Source organism: Psammomys obesus, unplaced genomic scaffold, assembly GCF_907164565.1.
Source record: "Psammomys obesus unplaced genomic scaffold, mPsaObe1.curated_primary_1811, whole genome shotgun sequence".
Classification (NCBI taxonomy): domain Eukaryota; kingdom Metazoa; phylum Chordata; class Mammalia; order Rodentia; family Muridae; genus Psammomys; species Psammomys obesus.
Genome location: NW_026588752.1, coordinates 12,717,943 through 12,730,414, shown reverse-complemented (window position 1 = coordinate 12,730,414; position 12,472 = coordinate 12,717,943). Strand labels below are relative to the sequence as shown.

General features: G+C 46.9%; 1 protein-coding gene across 1 annotated transcript in view; it reads right to left on the bottom strand.

Moving 5' to 3' along the window:
• Positions 1–4,430: 4,430 nt before the first annotated feature.
• Slit3 (slit guidance ligand 3) overlaps positions 4,431–12,472 on the bottom strand; it is a 591,521-nt gene continuing 583,479 nt past the window's right edge. Inside the window, exons 35-36 of the mRNA XM_055604618.1 lie at positions 10,382–10,590; positions 4,431–6,097 (exon numbers count right to left, since the gene is read on the bottom strand). Coding sequence (XP_055460593.1) covers positions 5,862–6,097; positions 10,382–10,590 — 445 coding nt within the window. The 3' untranslated portion in view covers positions 4,431–5,861. The remainder of the gene's footprint in view (positions 6,098–10,381; positions 10,591–12,472) is intronic.

Here is a 12,472-nt window from a genome sequence, read left to right as displayed (position 1 = left end):
CGATTCCTTGATTCTAAGAGACTTTATTTCCTTTGGTTTTTCAAGACAGGGTTTCTCTGTGTAGTGCTGGCTGTCCTGGAACTCTCTCTGTAGACCAGGCTGGCCTCAAACTCAGAGATTCTCCTGACTCCATCTCTCGAGTGGGGAGGTTAAAGGCCTGCGCCACCACTTCCCAGCTTCTAAGAGATGTGGGTCACTCTTTACTCTGTTGACTGTTTCCTTTGCTCCTCGGAAGCTTTGCAGTCCCACCTGCCTATCTGCTGTGATGCCTAAACTCTGGGAATTATCTTTGCCCCCATTCATGTTCTCAAACAATTTCTCTATGTTTTATTCTGGTAGTTTAATAGATCCAGGTCTTACATTGAGCTCATTGATCCTTTGTTAATTCATTTCTGGTAGTTGATAAGAAATAGGAATAGGTGCCTTTGCATAACCATTTTCTCCAGCAGTTTGCTGAAGAGTCATTTCTTTCACCCATGTGTGTTCTTGGTTAATCTTCATTGTCATGAGAATCAGCTAGAAGACACGCTTCTGGGCATGTGAGATATCTCCAGAGAGATGTAACCTAGTGAAGATTCATCCTAAGGTAGGAGGCACCATCCCATGGTCTGTAAGCCTCGGCTGAATGAAAGAATAGAATGAAGAAAGCCATTTGTCTCTGCTTCCTGATCTGGCAAGGCACCACCACGCCCGGCTCAGTGTCTTATTCTTGATGGCATTTCAGCAAGGGTGGTATAGTATCTGTGCCAAGGATATAGGGTTCAGCTGGCCTCTGACAGCGTCCTCACTGGGGAAGTCTGTAGCCTCTCAAGTGTGCCCAGGGCAGAGAGGTGGGTGGTTTGCTTACACCATCTCTGGCCTATGAGATGCTTGGGTTATGACTGCCCATAGACAATATCCTCGTGAGAGGAAGTGACTGGCATGTGTGGCATTGTCACTTTCCTTATCTTTCCATTTCTTAGTGTCCTGATTTTCAGTTCTTCATGGAGGCCTACTTTGCTCTCTCTGGGGTGGGTGTCATTCTGTTACTTTTCTCCCACTTTGTTATCTTAAGCGATTATGGTTATCTATTATCAGTGCCTCTAGGTGTTGTTGACTGGCACACAACTCACCCTGTCAATTAACATTTAGACTCCACAACAGGACTTGGCCTTCTCTATCTTTGGAATCCTTATTGCTTAGAATGGTATCTGGTATGTATTATATGCTTGGTGAAAGAACGAGTAGGGGAGCTGGGTGGTGGTGGCCGTGGCAGCCGTGGCTCACTTCTTTAATTCCTGCACTTGGGGAGGCAGAGGCAGGCAGATCTCTCTGTAAGTTCGAGGCCAGCTTGGTCTACAGAGTTCCAGGACACCCAGGGCACAGAGAAACTCTCTCTCAAAAACCAACCAACCAACCAACCAACCAACCAACCAACCAACCAACCACAAAAGAACCCCAAAACAAAAGAATGAGTAGAAGAAGGGATGAAATAGGCCTTGGGGGGCTCTACTCTGAACATGAGAGGGTTCCTTCACTATCACCCTTGGCATCCAGTTCGTGGCTATTCAAGCCACATCTCCTATAGATCCTGGAGCTCCTAAGTCATATATGTAGGGCTTGGGGAATATATATGGGAATTCTAGGTGCAGTTTTCTTACTTAAGGGTCTAAGAAATTAGTTCATTTCTACTAATTCCACACAGGTATACCCAAAACCCATGAATGTAATACTGTGCCGTACAGGGTATAAAAGTCAGGGGCAAAAATGAAGCACACACTACAGAGAAAGGCTGAATTATGCATTCACAAGAGCACCGTGGGCTCCCCTGTGACACATCTATTTATTTAAGTGACATTAGAAGAAGGCAGAATGTTGAAGCAAGAAATGCACATTATTTACTTCATAATGAGGAAGTGGCACTGTAACACTGTTAATGAAAAAAAAAACATTTTTCTTTCTTATTAGAATCTATTGAGTTAGAGAAATAAGCTTTGCCAAATGCCAGTTCTGCCTTAACGGGTCCCACTGGCTTCCATCTCTGATCAGCTTTGTCACAGTGTACCCTGTGGTGCAAGAGGAACTGCCTGGGCAGACCCTTGGAGCCTCGTGGCCTTTAGGTGTGGCTCAGCTGGGAAGCTTTGAGTGGTGGGAGATATCATGTCACTTCCCTGACCCTTTTTTATGACCTGCAGTTTACTCAAGGGTCCCTTCACCTCTGCTCCCTGAGATCCTGTGGATCTTTGAAGCAGTGGCTAGGGGCTTGTCTGGGGATATCTTTGTCTCTGGAAAAGGCAAGGCTGGCTCAGCCCCAGTCCGGTCATTCCTGGGTTTTTGAGGTTCTCCTGGGAGCCTTTCTCTTCTCTTTTGCTGATCCTGGGAAGCCTTCCCCCTCCCCCACTTCACTTTTTGAAATATCAGACTCCTTGCAATGAGATGGAAAAGGCAAAGTTTTCTTCTAAAAATGGCTATTTGGCATGCCAGTAACATCAGTGACAACAACATTCTCAACATCTTACATCTTACAGGGCTTTACTTTACATAGCTTTCAGGTATTGCATTTCATAAACCACTTGGAGGCCCCCTTTTGTGAGCCCAAAGGGGGTCTTCTCTCTGTCTCCTGACCCTGCTCAGGGAGTAACAGAGGAGATGGAGCCTTCTACATGTGCACATTCCCACAAATATTAAGTCTTATGTTTCAGAGGGCAAACTGACTGACCTTTTCCTGCATTTGGATTATTATTATTTTTTCCTGGTCCTAGAATCTGGTACACATTTTCAAGGCAAAAGTCTCTAAATTTCCTTTTTAGAGAAATTTCATTTTGGGGCCGATTTTCTTGATGGTCTTTGTGCTTGGCATTTTGTAAAGTCAGGCCACTCAGAGTTGAAAAGGCTCTGAAGCCATACTTGAAAACAGAACTCGGCCTTTCTGTCCTTGGCTGACTTCACATGGGTTCAGAGATGAGCACAGGGGGTGAAAGGAAGAGGGAAGAGGGAAGCCTCAGGGTCCTTATGGCCATGGAGAGAAAGCTTGTAGCCCAGTAACCCCTCCCAAAGTTGCAGGGCTTGGTAATGCAATAAGGACCAGGCCCCTTATTGAGGATGGGTGGACTGGAGGGACAGGAAGGGACACTGGGCACATACCAAGACACCCCTTCTACGACTGAGTCCCTGAGTTATCACAGAGACTCTGACATTAGTTGGTGCTAGCCACAAAGTGAACTACTAGGAGCCCCGAGGCCCCTTTGAGTGATAAAGCCCACTTCTTCATCCAGGCGTGCCTCTATCTCCCCTGTTCTAGCCCACCATCAGACTTCCTTGCTACTGCCCTGATCATACCAAGTCCCTGGCTCTCTGTGGCCTAGCCATGTGGCTTTTTTTGGGGGGGGGCCTAGAGACCCTGACTTCACATTCCCCATTTCTTGTGGATCTACAGACGTCATCCTACGCTGCTGCCACCACGGGCCTCTGGCTGTTCACCAAACATTCTAGGATTTTCCCCATTTTACTGGTTTTTTGTTTTTTTGTTTTTTGTTTTGTTTTTTTTTACTGGGCCATTTCTTGAGCTGTTCAACTCCTTACCTTACCGATAGACTCAGGGTTGGAAATCCCCTCTCCCTCATTATACTATCATTAAGAAATGCATGTCTCTATATATTTATTTATCTCAAGCAATTCTCGCTTTTTTGGCCTTTTGGCCAAGATCAGTGTAATACGACCAAACAACTGTCCATTTAACGACTGTCCCTGCTCCAGACTGTAGGATCCTTAAAGGCACAGTGTTTCTTTCCTACAAGAAGTAGTGTGGGATAGTGGTTAAGTGAGCAAATTCTGGATTCTGACAGTCTGGGCTCAAACCTTTGCTCCTATAACTTATTAGCCATCTGCTCTTAGGCAAGGTCCTTACTTTCTCTATCTCAGCTTACTCAACTGTAAAGTGGGTTAGTTACAGTCTTACATAGAGCTGTTTTGAGAATTAAATGAATGTGTGCATATAAATATATAAATATATGGGTTGCAATTGGAGTGACATCTGAGTATATTGTAGCGAGCACCCCATAAATCTAATTATGGACATTTTCAACAAACCTGTCATAAGGTACAACCCCCCCTCCCTGGAACACGATGCACATTCATATGCTTGCTCAGAAGTCTCTCTATTACATCCTTTCTACCCTCCCTCCATGCCTTCTTCCTGCCTTGTGTTCCTCTACCTTCTTCTCTCTCCCTTCTCTCCCCTTTGAGTCTTCGGCCTACTGTTGGTCCTTCCCTCAGAGCAGAAAGTCCCACACTTTCCCTCCTGAGACTACCAGTGGAGGCTGGGGAGAAAGAAGGATGGATGAGCAGAGCCCAGCCAAGGGTGGATTCGACCAGCTGAGATGCTGGCCACTCCTGCTAAGGGATGAGGGCTGTGAAGGGGGGGGGGGGGGGGGGGGGGGTGGGGGGAAGGATGTGGGAGGTCAGAAAAGGCCTTCAGGAACCAGCATCTGCCAGACAACAATGCTTCCTAGATGTCCGAGTCCCTGACTCTAGAAATTTTCTAGACATGAATGAGACAGAAAGGAAGATGGAAGAAAACAGAGCAAGGAGGAAAGGCAGCTGGCAACACATCTGCTTTCTTTTTTGCTGATGGGCTTTTTTGCTGCCTGTCTCCTGTGTCTGCTCGTTCTGGAGGGGAATCTCGAGTCTGACTCTGCACTCCAGGCCTGGGTCTCCACTCATCAGAGGGAGGAGTAAGGCAAGCGAAGGGGCCTGAGTGTCTTTAGTTGAGAAATGGGGTTCAGTGCACCAGAAAGTAGGGGTTAGATAAAGTTAGGTTTCAGACACGTGCTGGATGGTGTTGCTCCTCAGCAGTGGGTCTTTGCCACTGAGATGGTGGTGTTCTAGAAGACCAGAAGCCAGAGCCTGCCTGTTGGGCTTCCATGGAGATGCAGCTTCCTGTCTTGCTCTCCGGCAGTCCTGCTGCCTGCTTTCTGGTATTGAAACTCGCTGGAAAGAAGAGGACTTGTAAGGCAGGGCTGGGTGTCTGGGACCTGGGGAGACTTCCCAGTTCCCTCTTTCTTCATCTCCTCTCAGAGGACAGGCTTTGTGGGGAGAGGCAGAACGGACCCAGCTCACTCACTAAAGTTTGCTTCAACTCCCTCAAGGAGACCAGGGGCCGCTGCCTCTGCCTCCCAGTGGGCTCATATCCTGCAGAAGCCTGGGTCAGATGATAGGCAAGGACAGCAATTCCTCTGAAGTACAACAAGGCTTGCAGGGCTCAGAAGCACCTTTAGGAAGCAAGGGGACACACTGGGCCTAGAAAGCCAGGAGAGTAGGAAGCTTGCTGCCTACCAGGAAGAGAGTAAAAGAGGAGTGAAGGCCATGGAGAAACAACAACGTAAGTACTTCCACTTCTCTCTTCCTTTTTTCCAAGCCAGCTCAAGAAATAGCTCTCGTTTGTGCTGACTGAAGAGAGCTACATACACATAAAATTCCCTCTTCCTGCCTCAGGCTTTCGTTTCTCTATTCTTCTCCTTTTGTTTAAAACATTTTTATTAGTCTTTTTTTTTGTCTTAGAAATTTAAACAGCTGTTTATAAAAACACAACAAATACACAACACAAAACAAAACTTGGTAAAAATAACGCACTATATAGTACATATACTCAGACGGTGTGATATATTTATATAATAAAAGATGAAAATAGTCACTTTCCATAATAAAAATAAGTTCTATTTTTTTTTGTTTATTTTACAATATACTTAATATTCTCTCTTTTGCCTCTTGCTCTCCAGCTTTCTCTCCTTCATTCTGAATCTCAAAAGAGGTTCTGCTTGGGCTGTCCCCTGCCCAGTGAGCTGGAGTCTGAGAGGCGGTGGTTGGGTAGATGGCAGGGGGGCTCAGGAACACGCACGGCAGCCACATTCCAAGTGTCTCTCCACCTCTTCCACGAAGGAGGAGCCATCAGTGCACTGGAAGACATATTTCCGCCGCTTGCTGCGAATCGGCTGGCAGCACTGACTTCCACAGCCCCCTCGGCATTCCATGATGGGCACCTTGGAGGCTGTGGCACAGGAGGCATAATCTTTCTGGCGGCGGATGGCTTCGCGGACTATCTCCCCCATACATGGATTCTCTGAAGAGGGTAGACACGTAGAGTTAGAGCCCTGGCCATGGTGAGGGGTCTGGAGGGACCATAGGTGGTTCCCTGCTCAGCTGTCAGGAGATACCTGCCATCTGAAGATGCAAGTATTCACATCACCTGCTTACCTAACCATCCAACTACCCTTCTTTCCCTCCTTCCTTCCTGTCTGCTTGCCTGCTTCCTTCCTTTCCTCCCTCCCTCCCTCTCTCACTCCCTCCCTCCTTCCCTAATTCTACAAATTTGATGTGCTTTTACTGTGCCAGGCTCAACTCAAGGCTTTAATCAATCCCAAGGAGATCCTGGTGGCAGGACTGGGCTTAGTCTTCCATGTTCCAAGAGACTGGCAAACTGTGGTTACTAGACAGGTTTTGACTGATTGAATGTGCTTAAAGACTAACGTTGAAGACATCTGAGCTCATTGCAGAATTTGGACTTCTGGCTTCTTTGAAATTTAGGAGGTCTGGCAGAGCTCAGCCTGCTTCCCCGAGTTGCCATGGTGCACATGGCGCTAAGAGCTTTGGATAAGGGCAGAAAAGCTCCAGTTTGTCCCAGACTGGCCCTACCATTCCCAGGAGCCTGTCTCCCGTGACCTAGAGTGGTGGTTCTCAATCCGTGGGTCGTGATTTCTTTGTGTGTGTGTGGGGAGGGTGTCGAATGACCCTTTCACAGGGGTCGCCTCAGACCACTGGGAAACACAGATATTGACATTACAATTCACAACAGCAGCAAAATTACAGTTACACAATGCAAAGCAGACACTGGGGGAGGAAAGTAGAATCCGCAGCCTCACGGCCAATCACTTGTTATCCCTTGCCTCAGTTTCCCTGCCTGGAAAATCATGACGAATGTACCAATCCTCCTCCCTCTGATTCATGGCCTCCTGTGAGCAGCAGAAGCGACTGAAGAAAAAGCATCAGCACTTTTTTTTTTTTTTTTTAATGGGCTGTGTGTTTTAGTATGACGCACAGGCACTGGATCCCACCTGCAAAAATTCTCTTAAACAATGGGGCTCTAGAAGGATTTGGAAAGAGAAAGGCGATGATGGGCGTGTGGGTGTGCATGTGTGTGTACTGGGGAAGCACAAGAATGGCGGCGTCAACAACTGGGGTGAAGGGAATATGAGGGGTGCTGATCCCATTGTGATAGGACTGTGAGTCTAAGATCACTTCAGATTCACGAATGGCTTTAGTTAGGGGTGTCTCACTGAGATGTGAAATGTAAGAGTCCATGAGTGTCAGGGTGTGGCCTGGATGCTGGTGTCAGGGAGAGCTTGTCAGTGTCTATGCAGAATAAAAGCCTCCAAAATGAGGGTATCAAGCCGAGGGCTTTTGCTTCCATATTTATCAGGGACATGGACTCCTAGCTGTTTTTTCTTTTCCCTCCCCTTCCCTTTTCCCCTCCCCTCATCTCTTTAACATACAATTCTTTGCTCTAAGACCAACAATGAATAAATAAGACCTCATGAAACTGAAAAGCTTCTGTAAAGCAAAGGATACTGACTGTCATAAGAACAAAACAGCCTACAGACTGGGAAAGGATCTTCACCAACCCTATATCTGACAGAAGGCTAATATGCAGATTATATAAAGAACTCAAAAAGTTAAACAGCAACAAATCAAGTAACCCAATTTAAAAAAATGGGGTACAGAGCTAAACAGAGAATTCTCAATAGAGGACCATCGAATGGCAGAGAAACATTTAAAGAAATGCTCAACATCGTTAGTCATCAGAGAAATGCAAATCAAAATGACCCTGAGATTTCACCTTACACTCATCAGAATGGCTAAGATCAAAAACTCAAGTAACAACACATGCTGGAGAGGATGTGGAGAAAGGGGAACCCTCCTCCACTGCTGGTGGGAATGTAAACTTGTACAACCACTTTGGAAAGCAATCTGGCGCTTTTTCAGACAAATAGGAATAGTGCTACGTCAAGACCCAGCTGTACCACTCCTACACATATATCCAAAAGATGCTCAAGTATACAACAAGGACATTTGCTCAACCATGTTCATAGCAGCTTTATTTGTAATAGCCAGAAGCTGGAAACAACCCAGATATCCCTCAGTTGAGGAATGGATAAAGAAATTGTGGTACATTTAAACAATGGAATACTACTCAGCAATTAAAAACAAAGAAATAATGAAATTTGCAGGCAAATGGTGGGATCTAGAAAAGATCACCCTGAGTGAGGTATCCCAGAAGTAGAAAGACACACATGGTATATACGCACTTATAAGTGGATATTGGACATATGATATAGGATAATCATGCTAAAATATGTACATCTGGGGAAGCTGAGCAAGGAGGAGGACCCTGAGTATGATGCTCGATCTTCATTCAGAAGGGCAAATGAGACGGACATAGGAGGAGGGAGAAAACAGGGAACAGGACAGGAGCCTATCACAGAGGGCCTCTGAGGGACTTCACCCAGCAGGGTATCAAAACATATGCTGAGATGCATACCAAACTTTGGGCAGAGTGCAGGGAATCTTATGAAAGAAGAGGGAGATAGAAAGACCTGGAGGGAACAGGAGATCCACAAGGAGAGCAACAGAACCAAAAATCTGGAAACAGGGGTCTTTTCTGAGACAGATACTACAGACAAGGACCATGCATGTAGATAACTTGGAACCCCTGCACAGAAGTAGCCTAAGGCAGCTCAGTATCCAAGAGGGTTTCCCAAAAATAGGACCAGGGACCATTTCTGACATGAACTCATGGGTTGGCTCTTGGATCACTTCCACCTGAGCGGGGAGCAGCCTTGCTGGTCCACAGAGGAAGACAAGGAAACCAGTCCTGATGAAACCTGATAGACTGTGGTCAGATGGAAGGGGAGGAGGAACCTCCCCTATCATTGGACTGGGGGAGGGGCATGGGATAAGAAGAGGGAGGGAGAGTGGGATTGGGAGGGGATGAGGGAAAGGTTACAGCTGGGATACAAGGTGAATAAACTGTAATTAATAATAATAATAAAAAGAAACAGAAAAAAAGAGTCCTATTTTGGGGCCATAGAGATAGCTCAGCAGTTCAGAGCGCTACTGCTTTACTAAAGGAACCGAGAACACAACGTCAGTTCCCAGCACCCAGGCAGTTCACAGCCACCTCTAACTCCAGTTCTGGGGGATCTGATGCCCTCTTCTGGCCTCCATGGACAATGCACTCTCTACATTTCTACTTCCCAACTCTTAGCACAGTCTCAGGTACCACGTACTCTACACGGCCTAGATTCTTCCGAGAACCCCGGCAAGGCAGCATGGCAGGCAGCAACCATTTACAACGACCCCTTTACCCCATCTCCTGTTATATCTTCTACACAGTAACCTTCCTTGGTGAATGCACCTTTTAGAGGAGTTTTACTTCAGATCATGGCTGCTCTGGCAAGAGATCACAACCAAAGACCTTCCAGGTCTGTGTGATCCAGCTGGACAGAGGCAAGCAGATCTGAGCTCAAGGCCAGCCTCGTACAGAGCAGGTTTCAGGTAAAGAAAAGTTTAGATCCAGGTGTGGTGGTATAGGCCTTCGAACAATGAAGGTAAAGATAGTTTGTAGAAGGAAGCAGCATGTTTGAAAGTGATGTGGCAGAAAAGGTGACGAATCAGAGAAAGACTTGACAGAATAGAATACGCCCAAACTCTCACGAGAAGAGAGAGGAAAGGGAAGCTACTTAAGGGGCAATGAGAGAGAGAGGGGAGACAGTTTTTTACCAGGACAGAGACAGGCTGAAGAGAGGACAAGCTAGACATGGGGGAAGACTGAATGAGCTGGAAAATGAGAAGGAGCCAGGAGATTAAAGCGGATTGCTTGACTTAGTTTGAGGCCAAGCACAGCAACTCGGGGGCAAAGAGAGAAGACAGATTGACTAAGTTAGCTGGGAGAGGAGTTTGAGCCAGAACGGCTGTGTTGTGCCAGCCAGCCCGGAGCTCAGAAAGAACTAGCAAGGGTGAGCTTATTAAGCAGTAAGTCTCAGAGGCTAAAAACATTTTAGGCCTAGGTTAGATTGTATGGAGGCTAGAAGCTTCCAGGACTAGGCCTTGGTTAGCAGACAGAGTAACCAACAACCGAACCAGGCGAATAAAAGTTCCTTTTACAACACCTTAGCAATGAAACTGATACAATGATCCGGACGTGGCAGTACGAGCTGCTTCTCTGCCATTCAAGACCACACATGGCTTCCTCCTCCCTACCTGCTGGTTTACTCTGGGGGAAAATCAGCTGCTGTTTGAGCCCTGCTTCTTTTCCAGGTCCTCTGACCCAGGAGGACAGCATACTCACCTTGCTCGCAGTGATTGCCACTGAAGCCAGGCTGGCACAGGCAGTAGGGCTCCCCTTGATCTGAGATGCGGCACTGCCCATGGTGGCACTTGAAGGCTGAACAGGCGTTGGCAGAGTCATTCTTATGGTCACACAAAGCTCCTCCATAGCCCTCGGCACACTTGCAAATGTATGAGTTGCCAGTGGCCACGCATTTCCCATGGCTGCAGCTGGGGGCAGAGGGAAGGAGACCAGAGTCAGTGTTGCTTGCGGCTTCCCCTGTCCTTCCAGACAGAGGACCCAGAGCGGTGGGGTCCTGTGTTGGGTTCAGCCCTCCTTCAGTCCAGCATCTAAGTGGCTCTTTGCATGTAAACCCCATCCTAGTGGCCAACTAGCTGGACGACACTGGGCCCTAGTGAATGTCCACTGCCAGCTGACCACGGCAGATGTCAATCTGCTTGCTCTTTCCTACAGAGACAAGAGAGCCTTCAGTGTCAACTCACAGTCCAACAGACTTTAAGCTTTCTGTCAACACTAAACATAATGATTTTTGTGTTTTAAACAAACAAGCAAGAAAACAAACAAACAAACAAACAAACAAACAAAAACAGGGTCTCGTTGTGTAGCCTTCACTGGCCCGGAACTCACTTTGTAGATCAGGCTGGCCTTGAGCTCACAGAGATCTGCCTGTTTTTGCCTCCAAAGTGCTGAGATTAAAGGTATGCATCACCACATTTGGCAAAAATAAATTTTAAATATTGCATTTTGGTGTGTGTGAGCATGAGTGTGCACGTGGGTGAGTGGGTGCACACGTAGAGGTCAGGGGACATCTTACAGCAGGTTCTCTCTCCCTACCATGTGGGCCCTGGGGATTGAACTCAGGTTGTTAGGCTCAGCAGCAAGCTCCTTTACCCACGGAGCCAGTTTGCTGGCTTCTGTAAATATTTTAACACCTCCTCAGTTTAAACAGCAAACACTGTTACTACTTTTACTACCCATACAGGTTGAACAACCCATAGTGAATAGAATGCCCCTGATCTGAAACATTTTAAGCCGCAGCAGCCTGGGTTCCAGGTGAGAAATCCTACACCTGACCTCCAGTGATGAGCTGCTGAGAAACACACTGAGGCACTGAAGAAATCATATAGAATTCTCACCGTGTCACATATGTGAGGGACCTGCTAACTCTATTTTGTTTTCTTTCGTTTTTCAAGAAAGGATTTCTCAAAATGTGTAGCCTTGGCTGTCCTGGACTCGATTTATAGACCAGGCTGGCCTCAAACTCACAGCAATCCACCTGCCTCTGCCTCCCAAGTGCTGGGATTAAAGGCGTGTGTCACCATGCCGATTCTCATCCCCCCCTCTCCCGCCAGTATCTCTGAGGAGAGATATATACTTCAAAGTGTGAGAAGATACCGCTGATGTGCACCATCTCTGGCATCAGGCATTTTGGAAAAGAGACATTTCACCTGCTCTTTTGAGACTGCACACGGTGTGAGCCAGGCGCTGTGTTGAGCACATCAGACCCTGTACCATGGAGTGAGGATTCCATGACAGCCCCTCCCATGAACTAGCCTCCTGTCCTTCTCCCAGAGTGAAGGGCAGATGGCAAAATCTGCACGTGTTTTTGCCTACATGTATGTAGGTGCACCATGTATGTACGTGATGCCTGTGGACACCAGAAGAGGGTAATGGATCCTCTGGAACGGGAGTTACAGATGGTTGTGAGTCACCATGTGGGTGCTGGGGACCGAACTCAGGTCCTCTGTAAAAGCCTCAACTGCACTTAACCACTGGGACATCCTTTTTTTTTTTTTTTCCTTCGAAAATTTAAAAAGATCTATGTATTTTAATGTAAGTGGGTATTTTGCCTGCATGCATATATGTTCACCGTGGGTGCCTAGTGCCCACATAGGCCAGGAAACAGTGTTGGATCACCTGGAAATGGAGTTACAGAGGGTTGTGAGCTGTCATGTGGGTGTTGGGAATTGAACCGGGGTTCTTTGAAGAACAGCCAGTATTCTTAACCAATGAGCTGCTTTCTTTTTAAAATACTACCTTTATTTCTCTCTCTCTCTCTCTCTCTCTCTCTCTCTCTCTCTCTCTCTCTCT